We start from the raw sequence: 25,055 nt of genomic DNA on the forward strand, positions 1-25,055 counted from the left end.
TCATTACAGGTAACTCCTTTATTTCTGTTCCCTCTCCCCTCCAAAGAATGGCTCATGTCCACATCAACAAGGCCAGGAAACATCTATGACTCCAACTATGAAACACAGAAGCACCTAATTCTGACTACATTGAAGCAGAGCACACACAATTTGAAAGCAGCGTAAGGAAGTATACAACAGCCATGCATAAAAACCTCCTGCCACCACATCTGGGCCTCATTCATCTCTCGTTTTTTAATGATATTTTCTCTTTTGAAAGAATAGGATGAATCCATGCTCAAAACCTTTCTAAAGCATTTTGAAAATACAGCGTTTCATGTGGCACTTCAAAACAAGTTGGCACAAGATGAAAAATGACATTTGGTCTCTGATTTACCAGGGAACCGAGCCTCTCCCTTCTGCCGGGTGGAGGGCTCCCCAGGAGAATCACGGCCCAGGCTGGGTCACACTATTCTTGCTTTTCAGAATGGTGTCCTCATAATGACCAGTGCCAGGGGCAGTGGTGGCCTCTAACGGTAAGCCTTGTTGCTGGTAGCCGTAGTTGACGTTCCCACAAGGGAAGTGACGGAGCCTGAACAGGGGTACGTCCTTCATGTTGGCAGTCAGCGCCGACGGCTCCAGGAGCAGGGAGGCCCCCGGGAGCCTCCCAGTCGCCGCGACACTAGGCGGGACAGTACAGCCGCCCTCGCGCCCCAGGCTTCCCCTCTCCTGTGGCTCCTTCTTTGCCAGAGGGTTGTTCTTTTTGGCAGGTTTCTCTGTAAACCACGAGCCGTAAGTTGGGTTCCACAAGCTGGTGGGTTTGTTCCTGGATCCGTGGACCTTGTGCAGCTCGGTCGGCGGGTTGGACTGGGAGAAGGCCATGTTGACGCACCCGCCCTCGGCGGCCGGCGCCCTGGCCCCCCGCGCCGACCCCTCTGCCGTCGGGGGTTTCCTCCCAGCTTTGCCGGACGCAGAGGCGGGCGGAGGCGGCGGCGCGGCTGGACGGCGCTCCTCGTCCCCGCGCTTGGCCTGCTGCGGGGACACCAGCAGAGGAGGGATCCCCTCGGGGTCCTTGGGCCGCATGGGCACTTTCTCTTCCTCTTCTATAAGTGGCCCGTACTCCACCGGCAAAGCGGTGTTGATCACGTCTGGGTCCTGCGGCAGGAGAAATGAAGCGGTTAAAGACTTTGGATCACAGAGGAAAACTGGCATTTTGAAATGAACAACCTGCCACTTATATTTCCTCCTCTGCTGGCAAAGTAATACATTTCTCTTTTCTTTTTCTCAAAAGCCACCACTTGTTCTTGTTTTTCTTTGTTTGTTTTTTTTTTTTTTTTCCCTGATGAGGCCGTGAGAACAAGTACTGAACTTGCGGAGACAGATTTTGGTGTCCCTGGGTGGGCTCACGGGCCTCGCAGTGGAATGGCACCCGTTGAGGCAGTGGGGAGCAGCCGGGTCAGAGCCCGGGGTCTGCCCTGGAAGGAGCAGCTTCTTTTCGGGGTGACAGAGTAGGGATGGTCCCAGCAGCTGCGGGGGGCATAGTTTAGCTCCAGGGAACTCCCATCTCTGTCACCTTGAAGCGGATGAAGCTCCCTGAAACCTGAACTGAGTTGAGGAAAAGGAAATGAGTTTGGAAAGGGTCAGGACCCCAGAACTTTTGGGGGGCAAGTTCCTGGGGTGCACACTGAGACTGTGATTCCATCCATAGGGCAGGGGGGGAGGGGGGTTATGACTTTCCTCTTGGTTTTGTTTTGAGGCACCTTTTTGGTTGGAAGTCACAAGGTTGAGTGGAACTAGGGAACCTGGTCTGAATCTGGAGCTCGCTTGCCATTCTCAGGGAGTTGGAGGACCAGGCCGCTGTTTGGAAGGAGTTTACCTTCCAGCCCTGTAGGACTTTGGGGGCACACTCCGAGGTGCCATTTGGGGTGCTTTTTGTCTTCTTTAGAGTCCCATCTATTTGACAGGCCCTGGCATTTTGTGTTGAGAATTCTCTGCATTATCTGTGTTATTTGTGGGTTCTGCTTCAACATAGAAAAATTCCATCTTAAAGTCCCTTGGGAAGAATTCCGTCTGAATGATCAACTTACAGCTGCCAACCTATGTCTAAGGAGGAGGGTTTTATTGTAATCCCATACATGTGTTGGAGGGTGAAGAAAAGTGGCTGTTAAAGGAAACCCTGAAGTGCAACTTGAACTTGGAGACTATCTTGGAGACTATCTCGAGGCTAGAGTTCCAATGTAATATCTGTTGAAATTGGGAACAAAACAAAACAAAACAAAACTTTGGATCACAGGCAAAAAATGTTGAATCTGGAAAATACTCATCTTTAGATGAGAGAGATGATCTCATCTATGTTTTACGGATGAGGAAACCATTCAATATTTGTTGAGAATATATTTACTGACAGGCACTGGGGCATAAAAAATGGATGGGCGTCACCCTTGGAGGTCCAGCGCTGGGCTGGCAGCTGCGCAGGTGCGGGGAGGGTGCTGGGAAGCACCATGGCCTGCGACAGGAGTGGGACCAGGAGAGGCTTTGCAAAGGAGACTTCAGGCCAAAGTTTACAGATTACTGTTTTTTCAAAAAACCTTAAAATTATCTTTTTTTATTCCAATCTATTCCCAATAAAATCTTTCCAACTTAAAAAAATAATCCTATTCGTTTGACTTCAAGTGTTTGGTGGGGAGAAAGGCACTTGCTGGCTTTGGGGTTTATCCGTTCTCTTCTAGCGGCCTCCTGTTCCCTCATATTCAGCAGGTGACCCTTGATGATAACCGTTTCTGTGTTATATCATCACATGTGCAGATCTCACCATGCAGGGGCTCTTTAGTTTGGATGTGAGGGGCCTTTTGTGTGACCCAGGGAATGCTGAAGTGCTACAAGGAAAGGCATTTACAGAAACAACTGTGCCAGACCTTTTTTCTTTTTTTGTAGTTATTGATTATAAGCATACAAAAGCAGAAGCAGTTGCCAGAGGTTTAAGAAAAATTAAAGAAGAAAACTAAAATTATAGAAGAAAACTTAAATTTGGTGAAATTTAATTCACTCATATTTTGTGAAAATTGGGGAAAAACCTCTATTACTTGAGTATAGCAGGAAAGCACATCCGTAAAAGCGTTTAAAAATAAAAAATAACTACCTTCTGACTTCTAAAAATTCTCCACTTCCCTCCCTATTATTAATTTCCATAATGAGTCATTTAAAATATTCTGTGTGAAACTGCCCATTTTAAAGAGGAATATTATATATTTGGGGAAAAGTACTCTAAAGAAGTACTATAAATATATATGTTGATGTTTTCCATTCCCAGTGCAACGTAATAACCTAGAATGTCATTAAACAAAATTCTCTCCAAGGACCCCCAACAACTTGATAAGTGAATCTGGCTAGATTAAAATGCCACTTTTACCTGTCTTAGCTGAAAGGCCATGAGGATGGAATAGCAGGGCCAGGAAATGACTGCAGTTTGGGAACTCTGTCTATCCTTTGTCACAGTTAAGAGGAAGGCATTTAAAGAGGCAGCGGGTCATTGCTTGACTCTTGTAAAATATTCTCAGAATTAGCTACCCTGGCAGAATGAGAGGCGAGAGAGAGGGAAAGAAAGCAGAGAAGGGAAGAGAGGAAGTGACCTGAAAGAGCAGAGTCCCTGAGCAGGGAACTGGGCAGGGAGAAAGGCCAGGCTGGAGGAGGAGGAGGAATGGGGGGAGGAAAGTGATGAGAATGGCTGTAGGTGCAGCAAGGTTTGTATCAGAGACAGGGAGGAAGCGGAGGCATTCTCCCTTTCTACGAGGGGGAAGGCATAGTCATAAATCAGGGAAAGAAGTAACAATTTAGTCATTATTGAAGGAAATGGGAGAGGGATCTGTATCCACAGGATTGCTGAAAAAGTGTCTGACCTGGGCATCCTCTCCAAGCCTTAACTCCTCATCTGTCAAATGGGGATACTTTATGTTCCTCTATAAGGATAAAATGGAATACAAAAAAGTGCTTTGTGTAGTGTAAATGCTACACAAATGCTATCGATGATGTTAGAATGTCTCCAGATTACTTTGAATCTCCATTCTCTTAATCTCCCCAGGCATATAATTTAATAATTTAATAATTATATCTTGCCCATTATCTCACAGGTTATTTTTCCAGTCAAGCAATAAAATATTTGAGAGCCAGTGTATTCCATACTTCTCTGAAGCTTTAATTTTGTTTGAGAGAACATTAGGAGCCCAATAAGGACTTAGTTAATACTTGTGAATTGAATTGATTCCTTGATACTGCTGAATGTCTAGCATTGTGTTACATGTTGATGAAGAACGTGGACGTTAATAGTATTTCTTTTAAAAGATGGAAAAACTAAGACATCAGTCCTTCCATCTTATAGATAATTAATATTAATTCTTATAACTCTTATTTTCTGAATGGTTTAATTTATCTCAAATTTGACATTTTTAAGGCTTTTACATATAGAATATATGTTGGGCAAGGGGAGAAAAATATGGGTACCTGGGTACAGTATTCAATTCTCTCCAAAATTATGGCAAAATTGGGTCTGTCTTCAGGCTGATGTTGCCAGCACTGAGTCATTATCCGGTATCTAAAATAATAAGCACATTAATTAAAACCAAGAGCAGCACAGGATGAAAAATAAATTTCTCCCAGCATTTTCCTAAATGGGGCCAGAGTTGGCACAAATACAAAATCTCTGGTGGGGGGGGGGCGACTCATCTAGGTCCCATGTGTTTAGCAAATGCTGCCCCCTGCTGATTGACCAAGGGATAGCCCCTGGGTACCAAAGCTCCTGGACACACACATCCTGGACTTCCTCTCATTTCAATTCCAAATTCAAGCCACTTCTGGGACAGAATATTCTAATTCTGCTTCCCATATACTTTGCTTGTGGGAAGGAGATGAGGGAAGCCACAAAGAGCAGCAGAAAGCCCAGGGAATGGTGATCTTTAAAGGAGACTCAGACATACGGTGTGGGGTACCAGGGTTGAGTCGGGGACACAGATTCCTAGGAGGGGCTTGAAAGCTATGGACCTGGAGAGTCCATGGCCTTGATCTGGACAGCGTATTTCTTTGTCTGGGTTGGCATTATTGCTTTTGAAGGGCTGGAAGACTGACCTATCTCGTTGAAGTCACAGATACATCTCCTATCTCGGGGCACATTGAATGAGGAAAACCATCTGCTCTCTCATCTTAAAGAAGCATGTGTGGCTCCAGATAATTTTTAGAAAGAAAAACTGTGCTTAGTAACCACTAGAAATGTTCCTAAAAGAGTCGTACACAGGCCCAGGGCAGTTCTTAGGTGGGTCCATCCGTCCTCCACTGGTGACGAACTCCAGAACTTCCTGGTTGCTTTTGCTAGGGTATGGCATATATCCAAGAGAAAATATTTCCCATAGCAGCACTCCAAAGGACCTGGGCACAGGACAGAAGACAGGCACATGGATATGGACGCACACCCACACACGCACACACAGATGTAAAATTTTAATCTTGTTTTCATTATAACTTTTTCCATGATATTCTTAAGATACAGAATAATAAAAAGAGAAAGAATCACATGTGGTGCTCCACTAAAAGACAACCACTGTTATGTTTTGTTTCAGTCAAGTATCTGTGCTTAGATTTTTTTTACTTAGTCGCAATGATAGTCAATGTGTAATTTTGAACCTTCGTATTTTTGCACATTTCATTATAAACATTTTCCATGCTAATACAACTTATAAATAGGATTTGAAAAGGCTATATAAAACATTCCATTGAGTAGTTTTGCCATAATTTGTCTTATCATTTCCACATTGATTTCAATTTTCAAAATATTTAAAATACTATGATGAACATCTTTATGTGGTTTTTAAAAGGAGAATTTTTCTCAGGATAAATTGTCTGAATTACTAGATGACGATAGTTTAGTACAATGTAGGATAATTCTAGTAAAATAACTAGATCAAAAGAATGTGAACCTTGAAAAATTGTCAATATATGTTGTTGATTCGATTTCCAACATGTTCCACTGTTCGTCTACCAACATTGTGCAAGAGTACAGTAGACACCCTCACCAGCATGGAGTATTCTTATTAATAATGACAACTTTTGCTGATTTTAAGGCAAAAGGTGGAATATTCTAAAATATGCTTATTGATTAGAATTATACTTATGTTTGTTGACATTCAAATGGTTCAATGTTTTCCTAAGTATGTATTTATTAATTCTCTTCATTTTTTTCCTCTTCTGAATGATCTGTTTCTATCTTTTGCCCATTTTGATCTGCTGGGGCAAATTGTTTTGGTATCTATCAATTTTCTTTTTGATTTGTAGATATTTTTTATATAAAGAGATGTTAACCTTTTTATCAAAAATTAGAATACTCCTATTAGTTACTTTCTAATCTTACTTTTTAGCATGCCATGAGTTTTTATTTTTAAGTAGTCAGATCTACTTTTTTTTTTTTTTTTGAGACAGAGTCTCACTTTGTTGTCCTCAGTAGAGTGCTGTGGCATCACAGCTCACAGCAATCTCAAACTCTTGGGCTTAAGCAATTCTCTTGCCTCAGCCTCTCAAGTAGCTGGGACTACAGGCACCCACCATAATGCTTGGCTAGTTTCTGGTTGTAGCTGTCATTGCTGTTTGTCGGGCCCGGGCCAGGTTCTAACTCACTAGCTCTGGTGCATGTGGCTTGTACCCCAGTGGCTGAGCTACAGGCAACAAGCCCAGTCAAATCTATTTTTAAAAAAAATTTGTTATTTCCTCCATTTATTTTATAGTTGTACAATCCTTCCTTTTATCAAAGATTAGATAAATATTGCTGTTTCTTCTAGTTGTGTTTTTCTATTTTCTCAAATCCAGTTAGAATTTAACTTGGTATATGGTGTGAGATAAGGATCTAAATTGATTTGTTTTTCCAACAACTACTCTTTACTATTCAGAAAATAATTTTCCCTTTATCTATTGACTTGTGATTACAACCAGAAACTGTTTCAGGGCTGTCTATTCATCTGTCTGTTTGCCTCTTGCATTGATATAATTCTGTTTTACTTTTTGTGTATTAGTTTTAATATCTGATAGGCAAGTTTTCTCTTATTTCTCTCTTTTTAGAAATATTTAATTTCTCATTTGTAATTTGCTTTAAATGAACTTTAAGGTGATTTTTAATTTATTATTATTATTTTCTTGCAGTTTTTGGCCAGGGCTGGGTTTGAACCCACCACCTCCAGCATATGGGGCCGGCACCCTACTCCTTTGAGCCATGGGCACTGCCCTAGGATGATTTTTTATCATTTTCCAAAATAATTTTCTTTGATAGTTTAATTAAATTTTAAGCCCTTAATTTAATTATTAGCTTTTTGATAAGAAAATCCTATCTTTGTTTTAGTATCTGGTTGTATTAACAGTTTTCTGATGTTAATAAATATTACCACAAAAATTATAGAGAACTTTAGTTCTATCTTCTAAGAGACATGAAATGCTTTTATTGTTATCATCTTGATGAAATTTCAAAGCCTTATGTAAAAAGAATGGGCAAGGATATTCTCCATACTTTTCAGGTGAGAAGGCTGAAGCAGAGGTTGTTATACAACTAACCTGAGATAGACTGGAACACGTTATTAGATCTTTTGATTCTGCTGCCTACAAGTTGCCTGGCACATATATTTGTCCTCTCTGGTGGTCATTCTGCCCTCCAAGGCAAAACAAAACAATCAGGAAACTGGTAGCAAGACCAGAATTACAGCTATATGTTTTCTGCTTGTCAATTAATAAATATAGATCATAGTATCCTTTGAGAGAACTAGAATGTAGATTGCAAGTGGACACTTATTTACTTAGCTTAGCATTAAGGGAACAAGAAGTAATATTGGTTATAGAACTATGACAGTTCCAAGTTAAGTAGGGTTGTCATCTTTGCAAATAACAATACATGACACCCAGTTAAATTTTGAATTCTCGGTAAATAACAAATAATTTTTTAAGTGTAAGTGTATCCTAAATATTGTATGGGCTATACTTAACCTAAAAAGCTGTTTGCTGTGCATATGAAATTCAGTTTTAACTGGCCATTAGTATTTAATCTAGAAACCCTACAGATAAGGAAAAATCTGTATTTTGTATGCTAGATGGTTCACCCATAAGCCTGCCCTCAATAGGAACAACAAGGCACAAAGCTTTACATCAAAGCATTCAAGAGCAAATACAAAGAAATACTAAAAAATGGCACTCCTTCTCTCTAGGTATTAGACTTGCTCTGTCTGAAATTATAGCAATAGCACAAGTTACTGCTGATGAAACTATTTTAAATATTTGAATCAATGATGAAAACATTTTTAAGATCATGAACTGTGCTATAGCAATCTTTAAAAGCTAAGTTTTAATTTCCTTTAATTGTAACCTGAAGGTAGGAGATTGTCTCTAGGTGTGGTAGAGGCTGAGGGTAGGGTGTGTTCTTAGGAAAAATGGGAGCCAGAAATTACTGTACTATCCTTAAATGCCCAGCCAGCAGGTTGCTTCCATGGTCTGTGGCAATTCTCTGAGCTTCAGGTTCACGTGTCAGATGTCCACCCATCATCACCACTGGCCTGTTTTAACAGGCAACTCAAACTTAACATTCTCCAGGCAGGCCTCTCTCTGCACCCAAACCATCTCCTTTTTTCTTTCCCAGCTCAGTGACACCTCCACTCCCCCATTTGCTCGAGCCCCAGATTTGGGAGTCTTCCTTGAGTCTACCTTCTCACACACCTGCCCACGCCCTCTGCAGCCAGTAGCTGGCAGTCCTGTGACTCTGCTATCCAGGTAGATTTTTTTTTTCCAGTTTTTGGCAGGGGCCAGGTTTGAACCTACCACCTCTGGCATATGGGGCCGGCACTGTACTCCTTGAGCCACAGGCGCCGCCCAAAATATTTTTATTATGTTATTTTGTTATTTTTGTCTTTTTGCAGTTGTTTTTGGCTGGGGCTGGGTTTGAACCTGTCCAGGTAGATCTTGACTCTGACCATTTTGCACTGCCTCCGCCGCCACCGCCAAGCCACACCCCTCTCACCTTCCTTACCCACCTCTAGTCTATTTCCATCAGCAGCCAGAGGGATTTTTAAAAAAACAAAGATCACATCTTCCTGCTTCACATCCTTCCCTGCCACCCACTGTGTTAAAACAAAATCCACATTTCCCCATGTGAGTTCTGAGGCCCTCCTCGCTCTTACCAGGCCTGATGCTTCCACCCCAACCACCACTGGCTCCCTCAGCTCTGGCCTGAAGACTTGTTTTCACTCTCCACTAATCCTCAACAAGCCAGGCTTGTTGTGGTCTCAGGCTCTATGTGCCCAGATCCTCCCATGGTGTGCTTGTCTTTCCAGTATTGGAGTCACCTCCTCCAGGGAGCCTCCCCCACTACCTTTGCTAGAACAGCTTCTGTTTCAGCTTTATTGTCTCAGCACTTACCAGTATCTGAAGTCACAGGATTGATTTGCTTAAGCACCTTATTTCCGAAACAATCTAAACTTGGAGTGCAAGTAATTATAATAGATATCTACGTGTGTCTGAGTGTTCATATTTTGCCTTTTGTGTGTGTCAGTTCTCTCTTTTTGAAGAAATAAAACAGAGACAGGTGAGTCCCGCCCAGCCCTCCTTCCCTCCCCTCCACTGAAGTTGGTATATATCCTTCCCTGAAGGTTATCCCATTTTAAAGCAACGTGTAAAAGCACAAACAGTAAAGACTTTATATTACAGGCTCATTTTTTGTTTTGTAAAGTTATACACAAATGATATCCTACTCCTTTTTGCAGCTTGCTTTTTCCCCCACTAAACATTGCTTTTCAGATTTATCCCTGTCGGTATCTGTAGCTTTTCCTTGGCACTGCCGAATGGTTTTCCTACACGTAAGTAAGCCACTGTTTATGTTTTCATCCCCTACTTGAGGGATGGCTAGGTTGTTTTTGCTTTTTCTGTGCTATAAACAATGTTGCAGATGAACATCCTTGCCCAAGTCTATTTGTGGCAACCTCTCTTTAATGTAGACACTTAAAATAGAATTTTGGGTCACACACTATGCATGCATTCAGGGCGATCACGTAATTACTTAAATTATTCTCTGTCTCTCCATAGATAGGGTGCTGGTGCTCTCACTTTGGTGCACATCAGAATCATCTGGCTGGCTTGTTAAATTAAAGCCCACACTGCTGGGCCCCGCCCTGAGTGTTTCTGTTTCATTAGGCCGGGAAGTGGGTGCTGAGAATTTGCCTTTCCACCTAGTTCCCAGGCGGTGGTGCTGCTGCTGATCTCCGCACCACACTTGGAGAACCACTGGGCTAGGTAAGCCAAATGCTGGCTTGCAAACAACACAGACTCCTTATCCAACAAGAGTCCGAAGGAGGTTGTGAGCAGCTGTGGCTATGCTGTCTTATAATGATCTCAACGTCCGGCTTCTAGAACGAGGAGAACGTTCATTCATTGTCTTCCTGTGTTTCCTATCCTGCTGACAAGATATTTGATGCCTTTTGCATTCCTTGTCTTTTGGTCACTTTTCTTCCACTTTTAATTATTATATTTTTTCCTCTGGGAGCTTGCACAATCAATCACCGTTGCTCTGAAATCTCATGATAATAGGCTCCGGTGGGGCTCTTTTTATCCATGGTGCTTGGCACTTGGGGATTGCTTTCATTCTGGAAATTTATCTCCTGTCCTGGGAAGTCCCGAGTTATTTGTTTGATCTTTCTGGTAATCCTATTTTGTCAGCTATTTGGATCTATTGGTCTGACCCTCTTAATCTTCTTATCTTTTCTTTTGTAAGTATCCCATCTCTTTTTAGTTATTTTATTTTCTAGAATTATTTAGCTCCATATTCCAAACTTTCTGTTATTTTTACAGTTCTGTTATATATTTTTAAAAATAAACTATGTAGTTTTAGAACAGTTCAACGTTTGAAGACACTGTGAATAGAGCGATTCCCATGTCACCGGGAACTCTATCACATTGTTTGATACATTTGTTACAATTAACGAACCATGATTAGGACATTTTTGACTAAAACTCATACTCTATTCAGATTTCCTTCGTTTTTACTGAATCTCCTTTTTCTCTTCCAGAATTCTATTAGTACATGATGTTTCCTTAGGCTCCTTTTAATGGTGACAATTCTCAGACATTCCTTGTTCTTTATGATTTTGACAGGTTTGAGGGGTACTGGTCCAAGATTTTATAAAACATCCACTGGGATTTGTCTGGCTTTTTTTCATGATTAGAGTGGGGTTATGAGGCTTGAGGAGGAAGACCACAGAGGTCAAGTGCCATTTTCATCACACCAGACCAAGGGTGCACACTGTCAGCATGACTTACCACTGTTGACATTGACCTCTGTCACCTGGCTGAGGCTGTGCTTGTCGGGTCTCCCTACTGAGAGGTTTCTCTTCCCTCCCCCTCTGCCCCGGACTCTTTGGAAGGATGATGCTCCCTGCAGCCCACAGAGGCTTTAACGAGGCCTGCTCTCTGTCCGCAGGGCTACTATCATATTTTTATTTCCGTATTTCCCTCTTTTTTTTTTAAGTAACCTTTTATCCTCTGTTAATGGTTGCAGTATGTTTTCTTATCTTCCTGAGGATATGATAGTTTTTAAAAAAAGTTTTCTACATTTTTCTTCTCCCAATTCCAAAGCGTGGTTTTCTCAGATTAGAATCTTTCCTCACGTGTTGATTCTTGGCTGTCTGTTCATATTTTAATTCTGGGACATTAAGAATTAAGAAACTGTTGGAAAGTTCTTTTATTTGAGACAAGAGTCTCACTTTGTTGCCCTTGGTAAAGTGCTGTGGCATCATAGCTCCCAGCAGCTTCAAACTCTTGGGCTCAAGTGATGCTCCTGTCTCAGCCTCCCAAGTAGCTGGGACTACAGGTGCCTGCACCATGCCTGGATTTTTCTATTTTTAGTAGAGATGGGGTCTCGCTTTTGTTCAGGGTGGTCTCAAGCTCTTGAGCTCCAGTGACCCACCCACCTCGACCTACCAGAGTGGTAGGATTACAAGTGTGAGCCGGTCAACTGGAAAGTGAGTGAAGCTCATCAGCTGCTGGGCACCTGCTTGGCCGTTTCACTGGGCATGTTAGTCTTCAGGGACTGCTGTGAAAAATCACCACATGGTTAGTGGCTTAAAGCAATGCCAGTTCATTCTCTCACAGTTCTGAAAGTCGGACACTAGGAGCCGGTAGCACTGGGCAGAAGTCCAGGAGTCAGTAGGGCTGTGCTGCCTCCGGGCCTGGGAGGAGAATCAGGGTCTTGCTGCCTCTGGGTCTGGGAGGAGAATCTGGGTCTTGCTGCCTCTGGGTCTGGGAGGAGAATCTGGATCTTGCTGCTTCCGCTCACTGGTGGAATCTGGGACTCGCTGCTTCCACTTGCTGGTGGCTGCTGGAGCTCCTTGACCTGGGTCTGCCATCGTCCTGTCTCTGCTGTTGGCCACACTGTCTCCTCCTCTTCTGTGTGGTGGCATCTAAGGACCACCCAGACAATCCAGGATGACTGTGCCACCCTCAGACCCTCTGCAAACCCCTTTCTTCTTTTAAGGTAACCATTCCAGGCTTATGGGATTAGCCCCCCACACTTTGGGTGGGCGTCATCCCGCCTGCTGTACTAGGAGGCCCCGTTGTTTGTGCTCTTTCTGGAGTTTTCTCTTTCCTCTGCCTGGCTGCCGTGTGCTTGGTGCTGAGGGGGCAAAGGCAGCCAATTACCCTCATGTGTTCAGGCTTTGAAGAAAATATTCCTGTTGATTGTAGAGCACCTCACCCTTGGTGAGATCTGTGGCCCTAAGACGTGGAGAGACCAGTTGAATCTCTCCAGAGAGGGAACTTGAGTCTTGTGTTGGTGTAGAAGACAGTCAGCAAGCTTCAGGGGGTGAGTGAGAGGCAGCTTCTTAGACAGACCTCTCTCATTTTCCTGTTTGCTGCACCCTTACTTTCCATTCCCAGGCCTTTCTGGGGCTCTCCGGCAGAGGGAACGAGTCTGCTTCTGGACCCAAACTGCTGGTTTAGAGAATGACTTTCTGGTCTCCTCAGTAAGGCACCACCAGCCCCTGAACTTTCAGTTTACAAAGTGTCGTCACTGTTGTCTTCTTCGTCCTTGTGGGGTTTAATGTGATGAAAAAGCCTCTCTTTACTCTTGTGCACGTGTGTGTGTTTGTGTGTGTGTGTGTGTTTGTGTGTGTATGTGCTTTGCAAGGAAGCATAGGTTAAATCTGCCATTTAAAATTACATGTGGCTCTCAGCATGTGGTCCCCAGCCAGCAATGTCAACATCACTTGGAAACTTGTTAGCAATGCAGATTCTCAGCCCAATCCCCAGACCTTCTGAATGGTGAAGGCCCAGGGAGCAGTCTAGTAATCTGCATTTCATCGAGTCTTTCTGAGGATTCTGATATACGCCAACTTGCAAGAACCACTGTCGTGGGGTGTATTAATTCCTCTCTTCTCCCTCCCTACTAGCCCAGAGTCTCCCTGCTGAGAGTGTGCAATCACTTGAGCCCAGAGCACCGCCTCCAGGCTGCAGTCATCCCTGGAGGAGGCTAGCAGAAAGACTCACCACGTGTCTGTTTTAGAAGTGAATATTCCTTCCATGAAGGCCTCTGGGGGCATCCACTTAACTGGCAGCATTGCACAGCCCCCCTTCCGGTAGTAGCTCGCTCTGTGGGGAACAAGAAGAAAACCCATCTTGGATCCAGAGATGGCAACAACTCTGCCTGCAAACTTGAGAAAGTGGCAACAATATAGCCTACCCATTAAAGGATGGAAATTAATGAGGGGTCCTCGGTGATTCAGGAGGAGAGCAGTGGTGCACAGATCATTTAGTTAAGAACTGTGGTGTCATTTAATAGGAGACAAAATAGCCCATAAGAGCAAGGAAGAAAAGATCTACGCAGTGACGAGGATACCGGCTAGCAGATGTTTAGCTTTCCCTGTTGGGCTTTGTTTATTATAACTCACAAGGAGTAACATTACCCCAACCTCTAAGCGCAGAGTGTTTCTGATGATCTGCAGTAACTCAAGCTCTCTAATGGTAGAGCTGGGAGCAGGGCTTGCATCTTCTCCTTCTGGATCCTTTGTGGCATTCGCACGGCATGTAGTTCACTACAGCCCTCCAACGAATCATCTAGACAGCTGTCTAGAAGCCGCCTCCCATAACATACCCGGACAAAAGAACCAGAGAGCTGGGCGCTGACTTGGCTTAAAAGGTAGGCAAATTAATTTATTAGTAATGTCGTTGATGTAACTCACTTACAAAAGCCAATAAATTAACTCATCTACCTTTTAAGCCCGTTGCATGCCTAGCCTGGTGTGCTCCTGCCTGGGTGTGGAATGGGAGGCAGCTTCCTGCCAGCTGCTTACTTAATTACTTCAACAAACATGTGCTGAATATTTAGTATGTATCAGGTACTCTGCCACGGTGCTTGCTGAGGACATAAGTAAGGCATGGTCTCTCTCTCCCCCAAGGATACTGCTTAGTGGGAGAAATGGATATATATGCAATTGCAGTACAGAGCAACACATATAATAATGCAGGGATGTTCACGGACCAAGCAGCGCATGTAAAGAATTGAGGCATTGTCCTCGAGGCAGGGGTCAGCTGCAGGGAAACTAGGGGAGCTGAGCGGCCACCAAGCTCTCCTGGAAGAACAGTCCTGATTCACGCAGTTGTGCACGGTAGGTGGGGAACTGTGGGAATGTGGTAACAGGGTGGTTGAAACCTAGAGCAGGGGCGGTTAGAACTGAAGCCTGTTAGAAGTGAAGGCAGTTAACAGAGAGCTCATCAGGTCATGCTTTGGAACAGGAGGTGGTCCGGGGGATTCTGAGAAAGGAGGGGAAGGAGTGCTGAGACTCCAGGTAGCAGAAGACGGGAAAGTGGAACGTGCTCTCACTGATGGAGAGCAGTGGCCGGTGGCTCCAGGGAGGGCTGTGCTAGCTCAGGCTTCCACACACTGCTGCCCTTGTAATGTGATGCTAACCCTCGGGAGAGGGAGAGTTACCAGTTTTCACTGAGGCCTTCAGGACTGTCTGGATCAATCGCCTTTACTCTCCAAAGAGTTAAAGCTCTGGATGCCATCCCTGCTCACTCTACCTGTGAGTTAGGGAAGGGGTATTTAGTGACTTGTTCTGCTGATGTAGCAAGTTAATGTTGTTACTGATGAGGAAAAAAAAACACTCAGGAGTTGGGAAAAGCGTGAGATAAAGTTCAATAATAGTAGTACTAGTTTTTAAAATTGAAAAAAATTATTACCTTTTAAATGTAGCATTGAGAATATGACAGGGTAAATAAAATGAAGCTGGGCTAAGTGCCTGAAGGTTCTGAACTATACTTCCAGGTCTCCTGGTGGGGGTGAAACAGCCATGAGCTGGGCCCAGCACCCTGTTAGTTGTGGGTGCTGGTGTCTGGGGTGACGGGTGCTATGGCCACCTAGAATTCCTGAGTATTGAGAAGAGGGGTTGAGGAAGTTAAATAAAGTTCACTTTAAAGTTTTTTCCTCATCAAGTATCCGAGTTATTCTGTGTCTTAAAACACGGCAGGATTAGAGAGTTGGAACCAGGAAGACAACCTAAGCAGGAACTTGGTGGCAATTATCAGAGGCAGCCTGGTTTTAGATTTAGAACTTCAGGTGTGGGCACTCATCAGTTTCCCACATACGGAAAAGGAGCTTCATGACACATGGGGTGGCGAGTTGACAAGGTACCAGGAGATGTTGGAAGGTACAGGCAGCTGCGTCCCCTTGTTGGGAGTGAGGGGTGAGCTGGAGGACACAGGCCTGCTAGTCTTTCCTCACCTGTAGATATCTCGGGCCATTCCAAAGTCTCCAATCTTGGCCACTCTTCCAGGGCCAGGACAGGTCAAGAGGCAGTTCCTGGCAGCAATGTCCCTGGGAAGAAAAAAACAAGATGAGAAAATGCATTTCCTCATTTTGTCCTGGGAAGATAAATTGCAGTACCCCTCACCAGGATTTTTGCCTCCAATCTGAAGCTCAGTGGTTCCCCCGCTCTGTCCTCTATTTCCTTTGTTATGTGTTTACTGGACTTAACACTGGTAAATAGTTTTACCAACTCTACGCCTCAGAACTAGCAGGAAAATGGAAATGGATTAGGGGAAATGTTTAATGGGACAATAATAAGGAAATAATTATATTCATAAGAACTAGAATTTGTTGGCCTTTTCTTATGCTTACCAGTGTTGCAGATATTTCATGTCTAATTTTTATAACCACTTTACAAAATATAGGGTGTTGTTATCTTCATTTCATTAAACAAGTTAAGCTGAAAGCAGATAATTTAGGGGCAGAAGGAATGCTACTTGGCCTTAGGCTGTCGTTTTGTACAGACCGCTGGCTGGGTTCTGCCAGATGTTTGAAGCAGTGCTTTAGAACAGCATGACTTTTATGAGACTAAGTTCAAGTAGTTTAAGAAATAAGCCACGATAGTTCTGACATCCATGGTTTTATCTAAAGCATTTGCTAAGCTACGTGGCTGAAGAATCAAAGAATCACTTCTTCCAAGTTCTGAAGTTGCGCTTTGTGTCCATAGACTGCAGGTGGGCTGTTGCCTATAGCGTGTCTCTGAGGCCTGACCTAAAGTTTTCCAGAACTCATCAACTCCTCCTCTCTGGCTGCTCGCTCATTGTTGACACACATGGGGGGATGAAGGATGCAGCCAGAGGCAGTCTGGATAGTCTCTGATGATACTCAAGTCCTGAGCAGGAAAAGACAAGAAGTACTTAGGGGCCACAGATGACGTTTTCATATTCAATTGGTTTCATGAAGATTCCGATCCTTGGCTGATCCTTGAAGAAGAAACAACTGGCTGCTAAGACGGTATCGAAAAAGTAATGTCTGGATTGAGGGTCACGGCTGAGGATATAAGAACAATGGGGCCAGGCGCAGTGGCTCAAGCTTGTAATCCCAGCATTTTGGGAGGCCATGGTGTGTGGATTGATTGAGCTCAAAAGTTTGAGACCAGTCTGAACAAGAGTAATACCCTGCCTCTACTAAAAATAGAAAACTAAGCAGGTGTGGCACACACCTGTAGTCCCAACTACTTGGGAGGCTGAGGCAAGAGGGTCTCTTGAGCCCATGAGTTTAAGGTTGCTGTGATCTATGATGCCACAGCACTCTACCCAGGGCAACAGAGGGAGACTCTGTCTCAAGAAACAAAAAGACAAACAAACAAACAAACAATCCCCCCTCCAATGGATATTGTTAATGCCACTGACCTGAACCAGAAGGTTTTAAGTTGAATTTTTAGGGGTGGTGGTATATGAAATGCCTCCATAAAACCATAAAGTCAGAACACATATGACATCAAAAAGAAGAAAAATAGTTGGCTATACAGTCATTAATTCTCAAGAGAAATATGGCAAAGTAGACCTGGAACAATATTTATGGCTCCAGAAAGATTTTTATGCTGATAGTATGGAATGATTTTTTTAAAAGAGTGATCTTGAATTTAAGAGCAAGAAAATAAATATAATATCATAGAACACATGAAGAGTTGATGAAATGACACCTTATTCTTGAAATGGCAATAAACTATGTCCCAAGGAAAGAGATCTAATAAAAAAATGGGAGCACGTGGACCTGATGAGGGCGTTCCACTCTGAAGTCAGGAGGTGCAGGTATGTGGAGGCCCATGAACACAAGGACAGACACATGGCAGTGGGGTCAGAGAGCTTTAAAGGTGATTCTGTTGTGGGTGTGTACCATAGACATCTTAGAAGATTCAAAGAATACATTCCCAGTACAAATAACCAAATTACTCCAGAGGACAGGCTTTGATTGAGATGGAGAATTTCTGCCAGATGTTTCCTTTTGTGTAAAATAGATCATCTGAAACATTCTTCATTTGGTCTTTAACAATTTAATTTCTTAAAAAAGATAAAAGATCAACAGACTATTACTCTGGGAGCTAATTCTGGCCTTTGGTAACTATTTACAGATAAAGAAGTGACAGGACTCTTGAGAGCCTGCAGTCCTGTTACCACCTGTAACAACGGAACACTGGAGACAGTCACAATGCACTGTGACTCTAGCAAAGCAGATTTCAAAAGCTCAGAGGAAAGGTGGATACGATCCCTCAGTCAGAGAGACTGTGTGCTGCGGCGATCAGCATGAGGTGGAGATAAAAAGCAGAAAAGATCTCAATGAGAAGTGAAGTCCAGAGGTGTCCAGACTTCAAGGACATGGACCAAAGCTGGGACGCTGGCTCTGACCACGGATGACTTTCTGAAAAGAGCACAACCTTGTCTCAGCTGAGTAATGGCAAAGCCCAGAGGTGAGGTTTATGGAAAGTTCCGGGTCCAGTGACAAGGACAAGAATAGGAATGACCCAATCTTTGAAGCTGGACCCAACTCCTCTTTTGCTTCTGTTATTTCTATCAAGCAGGATGATCCACAAGTTGGAAGTTTAGAATCAAGAGGATGAACTGAAAAGCACTAAGCTCTTGAGAGAGGCTTTATTGTGGGGACTTGGGCAAGTGGACTTCCCAATCTTTGGTTTCCCGTTTTCAGTGGGGCGAAGGCACAGCTTGTTACAGACATACTTTTCTATTTCTAAGCCCAGTCAGCATCTCCAATCTCCTGCTTTGGACTTACATATCCCAACTGTATTATGAATATACCTCAAACTCTTTGAAGACGTGGGTTAATAAATGACTGTGAGTTCACCAGGTTATTATTTACGAGACTAGAAGCAAATCAGTACAGAAGGGTTTTGCAAAGAGCCTAACAATCTATTTTGCTTTCAGATTTCAGAATTAAGCTGTCAGCTGAGAAAGTCACCAACACTCACGGGGAAAGAAATATGTGATCTGTGATGTTTGCCGCATCAGGTGTGGACAGTCCAAACAGCATTGAAACACAAGGGTTATTATAGTAGAAGAAATGAAGTACAGCTCTAAAGAAAATAGTCATTGCACCTTCACTTCAGAGTATCTTAGAAAAAATTAACAATCAATAAACAACTCTATGCCAGGGACACAAGTATGAATAAAACAGAGTCCTTGCCTTCCGGTTGGTTACCTATTGTCAAAAATGTAATTCTTTTAACTTCCTGGAAGGAGCCCAGTGTTCTAGATGGGAGGGAAGACCCTTAAAGTGATAATGGGGGGGGGGGACGGGAGGGAGAAGGGAGGGGTGAATGGGTGGAGGGAGGGGGATTGAAGGGATCACTTCTGAGGTTTATCTTACAGGGGTACAAGTGAATCTTTCTAAGAGTAGAATGTGAATGTTTTAAAACAATAACTGAGAAAATGACATGAAGGCTGTGTTGACCAGTTTGATGGAAGTATTTCGGATTGCATGTGAAAACCCCACACTGTACCCCAGAAGTGCATTAATGTACATAGTTACCATTCAATAAAAAAAAAAAGAAAAAAAATAAAGTGATAATAGGACTTGACCATTCAAGATACAGGCAGGAGACCTCACAGGAGGTCAAGACTAATTTACAGGCCCCCAGTACTGGCATGGATATTTTACGACATCCATTTTACTAATGTGGTAAGTGAAGCCCTGATCGAGCCAGTTACCACCTCGAAAACAAACAGAGCTGAGTCATCCAACCAACTCTGGAGGGAGACCTGGTATTCCACTCTGAAGGGGGGACTGTGGGGCCTTGAGATGTGCAGGAAGCACACAGAGGCTGTGGGAAGGGCCAGGTCTCTGACTCACCGGTGGATGAAGTGGTTTTCCTCTAAATACTGACAGCCGCAGGCAATGTCCCGAGCCACGTGCAGAAGGTCCAGCATGGCCAGGGAGGAGGGCTGACTCTGCGGGAGACAGAAGTATCTACTGACCAGAAGCTCACGGCAGGGTGGGGGAGGGAAGATGGGAAACGCTGGCTTCAAGTGCTCTCAAGGGGTCTCGCCCACCTGCACATTAGAAGCACCTGAGGCCCGGGGCCCACCCCAGACCAGGATTCCACCCCTCTGGGTGGGTGCAGCATTGGTAAAGTGGGGCTTCCCAGGGTAGTGCTGGTGTGCAGCCAGAGCTGGGAACCCCCAGACAAGAACCCCGGAGGGGCAGATGTCCTCTCCTCTTAACTTACTCTGCACCTTCTCCTATGCCCCACCCCCCCATCTTCAACATGAGAACACCCCAAATCTATAAACCAGCCTGTGAGGAAATCAAGGGGGAAAACGTTCCAAAACTCCTTAATTTTTAAAATATTTCTTAAATTTCTTCAAGAAAAAGAGCTAAAGGGGGTTGAGAAAGAAAAACTTTGGGAAAATGCTGGGGATTCAGAGCCATCTCAGGCTTTTCTGTGAGAAGTCTCTTTCGTGCAAAAGGAGAAGTCGCCGCCAGCTCTGGGGGCACATCCTGGTTTGGCTTCTTGGACCGTGAAGCTTTTTTTGAAGGTGACATCCCAGCTTGGCCGCCCTTTAATTCCAAAGTCTCCGAGTGTGCAGCAGCAGCTCATCTGCCTGTAGTGTCCCGGTCACTGTGGTGGTATCTGTGTTCATTTCAGCGTCCCCAAGCCAAGTGTGAAGTCCCAGAGTCAGAGATCTTACTTTCCCATCGAGTCCAGCGCCCTCGCCCTGGAGTCTGGGCATTCAGTGAGTACTGGGTGGGTTGATTACAGCTCAGGGCTACAGTTTACCCGGAGGGGCAAGATCCAAATACCTTCCCAAGAAAGCACAGCTGGCAGCCAATCCCCTCCTGGGCTGGGGCCCATCATTTAAACCTGAAGACAGGTGTTCAGGCTGTTGACTCTGGAGCTCATTGGCAAACTCCCCGCAAGAAACCTGTGCTCTTGGGGTTTGCTTTCCTTCTGAGAAACTCAGAGCCTTTACCCTGTCACATTGTATCCTCAAGGGCAGAGAGAGGACTGGGCTATTTAGTCCTGAAGTGCGCACAGGGAAGTCACTCAGCCCGCCATGTGGCCAGGGTCTGGGGGTAGGCTTAGCCCTCTGCTTGGCATCAGGCCGCCCAGAACCCCTTGGAGCAATGGTGTGGGTCTGGAGGAGGCAGAGGGGAGCCTTGCTTCTCAGGGCTGTGCTCCAGATCTGGGGGAGAAGTGTGGTGGGCAGTACCCTGTCAGTGCCTTGTGATTAGTAGAGCAAGGCTGTGCAGCGGGCTGTAAGGCGGCTAGGGAGAAGGGGGTCCCACATGAAAGAGGACATGGCTGAGTGTGTAGAGAGGTTAAGTGACTCCCCACAGTTCACACAGCTGTTAAGGGTGGAGCCTAAGCTGCCCAGATCCTGAGCTTTAAGGATCTGAGTTGGGGATGTGTGTGTGGCAGGATTCAAGGAGTTAAAATTGAGCATCATAGGAGAGGGTGCCTGGGGCGGGTGGCGGACATGTGAACACAGAGCCTGGTGCACCTGTGGATGCCGAGAACAGCACATGGGGACGGAGACAGCACACTTTACCATCGGTCCAGTGGGCTTCACCCCGCTTGTCCCTTTCTGACCATGTGACCTGGGCGGGGCTAATGGCTCAGCCTCTCTCTTAGCCAGTTTCATCTGTGAAAGTGGCACGATGCCAGCGGCCACTCTGGCTTGTTAAGAGGACCCACACAAAGGGGCATGGAGGCAAGGCTTCCCAAAGGCACCTGCAAGTCTCCATGGGGTCACAGCCTGGGAGGGCCACGGTTGGGGGTCTTGGGAAATGGTCCCTGTGTTTGATTTCTCCAGGGGCCTTGCTAGGGTCCAAAGTGGGAGAGACAGCCCCATCTCCTGGGAGAGAGAAAAGCTGTGTCTCTGAGGAACATACTCGTCTATTTCGCTATGGGATTAGAAATACCTTTTTTCTCTTCAGGAAGATGCTTTCTGCTCCTACCCAAGGAGGGCCCAGTCCAGACGGAGGTAGATGGAGCCTTGAGGAAGAGTATTTTTCTGCCAGGCTCTTTGTGTCTTAGCCCAGCACTCGGAATGCGAGAACTATGGGTGTCTCACTGCCTAGGGGCCTGGAGCTACATGGTGTATGTGTGTGTGTGTGTGGTATGTGAGTGGTGTGTGTGTGTGTGGTGTGAGTGTGGTATGTGGGTATGTGTGTGTGATGTGGTGTGTGTTTGGCATGTGTGTGGTATGAGTGTGGTATATGTGTGGTGTGTGTGTGGTATGTGTGTGTGGTGTGTGATATGATATGTGTATGTGTGCCATTTGTGGTATGTGTGTTGTGTTTATGTGTGTGTGTGTCATGTGTGTGATGAGATATGTGTGTGTGTGATGTGCTGTGTGTGTGTGTGGCATGTGTGTGATGTGTGTGTGATGTGTGTGCGGTGCATGTGTGGCGTGTGCGTGGGTGGAAGGAGGTGTGGACGGTTGTGGTGAAACCGATAAGTGTACCCAGTGACGTTGTATCCGGCCCGGGGCAGAGCTGGAGAGGGACTGGAGGTTTCCTCCCTGACCTGCCACTGGAGTGTGGCACTTCCTCGGCAACCAGGCCTTTTCCATACAGTCGCGGTTAGGAGCATATGCTGTGGGTTTGCGGGACGCAACTGGAAGGTCAGATCGGCGTGGAAATCCCTGGGCCACGTAGCTTTCTCCATGCCGCGTGCTCCGAGTCTCTGCGCGCCGGTGCCGGCCGAGGGGCACCTGCAGCGCACTGCAAGTTAAGCCCAGAGTTCCCGGGCTCTGGTGTTCCTTTCAGGGACACTGTTAGGTCAATATTTCACTTTTACAGGATGAGGAAACAGGAATGACTTTGGTCTCATAACTTCTGAGGAGCTATTCCTAAAGGATAATATTACTAAAAAAAAAAAAAAAGACAATAATATCAATAGCTCTCCTTTTCTTAACCTTTTGACGGCGAACAGCACTTAGAAATTTTCAAACAAGATGCTTGTTTGGTGCCAAGGACACCTGTAGGCATGTTTCACTTCTGAGTGCTCCGCAGTCAAAGGGGTAAGTAGCTAGAAGAAAGGACAGGAATTCTTCTACCAAGTGAAAACAGAACAGGACATATGTTAATATTGATGCAAGGACCGGTGAGAAGGAGGGATGTAAGGAAAAGCGCAGAATGCAGACAGAGAACACAGAATATAGAAAAGCAGCCAAAATCCACTTTGAAAAGAAGCGACTGCTTAGAAGTGAGTGCTTCTGCGCACCGTGTGTCCTGCACCTTCAGCTGCTCCTCTGCACCTGATGCCCCTTTTTGGAGCCACACTGGTGTTATAAAAGTCACAGCCAAAGATGCAAACCTGATCATGAGTCCAAATCAGAGGTTCTCACCTCGGAGGACCTCTAGGATCCAGAATGCCACCTGTACATCAAACATCTTCTATAGAGCCATGAGCCGGAGGCATGAGGTGTCCCAGGTAGTCATAGGCACTGTTGTGATGAAAGCCCTATCCCTTTATAGATGGCTGACCTCCTGAAGGCTTTTGGTGTTACTGATTGAATCAATGGATACTAGAGACAGGCATGACCTACACTTGGCATGTAGGAAGCCCTCCACAAATATTGGCTGAATAACACTGGGTCTGCAAAATGTTTTCAGCATTAAAAGGGGACCTATGTTTTTAAAGAGGTGGGGGTCCCAGATCAACTGATGTTTTTATCTGTCCCCGTCTGTGTGACAGACATGGCTCCCTGGGGCTGCATTCTGTCCCTGCGTTGCACTTCACATCTGTACGTTTGTAACCTGAGGCAGAGCCCTTTGTATCATCTCTGAGAGCCTTTGATGCTGATGTGAGGCCTGTGGAACTGCGTGGCCTCTGGCTGGTGGGGAGGGAGGACAGATGCCTTGCCTGATGGTGCACTTCCAGTCTGTGCCTGTACATAGTGGGTCATCAGGGGACCCATGAAAGTCTCAGGGAGATTCGAACCTGTGAATCAGGTGGAATTGAGGCATTTGAACCTGGAGGCATCTGGGCCCGCTCTCTCTTCAGTGTATCTATTTTTCCCTCCCTGGTGTCCCTTGGTGAATTCTCCTTCCTTTATTCTATGTAGGATTTGATGATATTAGTCCCCTCTGTCCACTTGCAATCACATCTTTTTCACAAATCCTCATCTTACTAAGATGAATTTTGTGGCACTGAGAACTCATGCGGGAAGCCCAGCAAATCCTCTAATCCCCCAGGAGACTGCTGCCACAAACACACCAGTGTGGGGTTGCTCTGGAGGGCCACAGTTCAACATTTGAAATCACCTCTCATGTGCTGGGCATCTCAGAAAGGACCAGCTCGGCTGGGATGGGTGGCGTGTGGGGAGCTGAGAAGCGTCATCAGGTTGCTGTCTGTGAGGGTCACGAAGACTTGGGTGCATGGTTGGCAGGAAGAGCCATGCCAAGGAAAAGCAGGGTCAACAATTGGAAGGGCATATTTGGGGAGTGGAATCCTGAGCCTGAGCAGTGGCTCTCCTGAGGGCAGGTGCCCTCCCTGTTGTGGGTGCTCCCTGGGCAGTACCTGCTGGCAGAGATCAGAACTGGCAGCAGCCTCCTGTTCTGACCCTCCTGAGGATGGTGCCCTGGGGGTGGGAGGGATAAGAAGTACAACCATTTCCTTGCTTGTGCTTTGTTCCTTGCAATGATGTTTAAATCATCTTTCATCATCAAAGGGAGGAGAGGCGTGTTCCTTACTCCTACCCTTCCCACCTCTAAAGTCCTTGAACTTTCCAAGTGATGGGTTTCCAGGCTTCCTTTGTGCAGGAGCCTCAGGAAGGGCCAGTGGGAAAACCAGAGCTGTACCTCTTCCCAAAGTGTGATGCCACATGCCCCCCATTTGACCTCTGCCAGCAGTGCTGCTAAGACTCTCAGGGCACAAGGGCTGAAGACTCTGCCCTCCCGATGGGTGGCGGTGGTGGGCAAATGATGATGATTTGATGCCTGGCTCCTGGCAGAGACACTTGGAGACCAGGTAGTGTTGGTTGTCAAGGACCCAACCACCTCGACACTTCACAGCTTCCCAGAGAGGACCACTGGGCAAATAGTGGGCTGGAGAGGGCACTAAGTCAGTAGGCCCGAGTGCTGTGCTCTAGAACTGGCTCTTCCACTTACTTGGCAAGTGGCGTGACGTTTCTGGGCTACAGTTTTCTTAGCCATAGAATGGGGGAGAAATCTGCCCTGTCTGCTTCATAGGGTGGTGCTGAGAAATGTGAGCTCTGGGGAGGGTGACAGTGTGGAATGAGGGTTACGG

The 25,055-nt window shown here is 45.4% G+C and overlaps 1 protein-coding gene across 1 annotated transcript in view; it reads right to left on the bottom strand.

The window, feature by feature from the left end:
* The window catches only part of ALK (ALK receptor tyrosine kinase), a 701,480-nt gene continuing 676,425 nt past the window's right edge, over window positions 1-25,055 (bottom strand). Inside the window, exons 24-29 of the mRNA XM_003787498.2 lie at window positions 19,649-19,746; window positions 15,758-15,850; window positions 13,525-13,626; window positions 5,260-5,394; window positions 4,477-4,567; window positions 1-1,134 (exon numbers count right to left, since the gene is read on the bottom strand). Coding sequence (XP_003787546.1) covers window positions 427-1,134; window positions 4,477-4,567; window positions 5,260-5,394; window positions 13,525-13,626; window positions 15,758-15,850; window positions 19,649-19,746 — 1,227 coding nt within the window. The 3' untranslated portion in view covers window positions 1-426. The remainder of the gene's footprint in view (window positions 1,135-4,476; window positions 4,568-5,259; window positions 5,395-13,524; window positions 13,627-15,757; window positions 15,851-19,648; window positions 19,747-25,055) is intronic.

The sequence above is a fragment of the Otolemur garnettii genome, unplaced genomic scaffold (genome assembly GCF_000181295.1).
Source record: "Otolemur garnettii isolate 467f Iridium unplaced genomic scaffold, OtoGar3 scaffold00022, whole genome shotgun sequence".
NCBI lineage: Eukaryota > Metazoa > Chordata > Mammalia > Primates > Galagidae > Otolemur > Otolemur garnettii.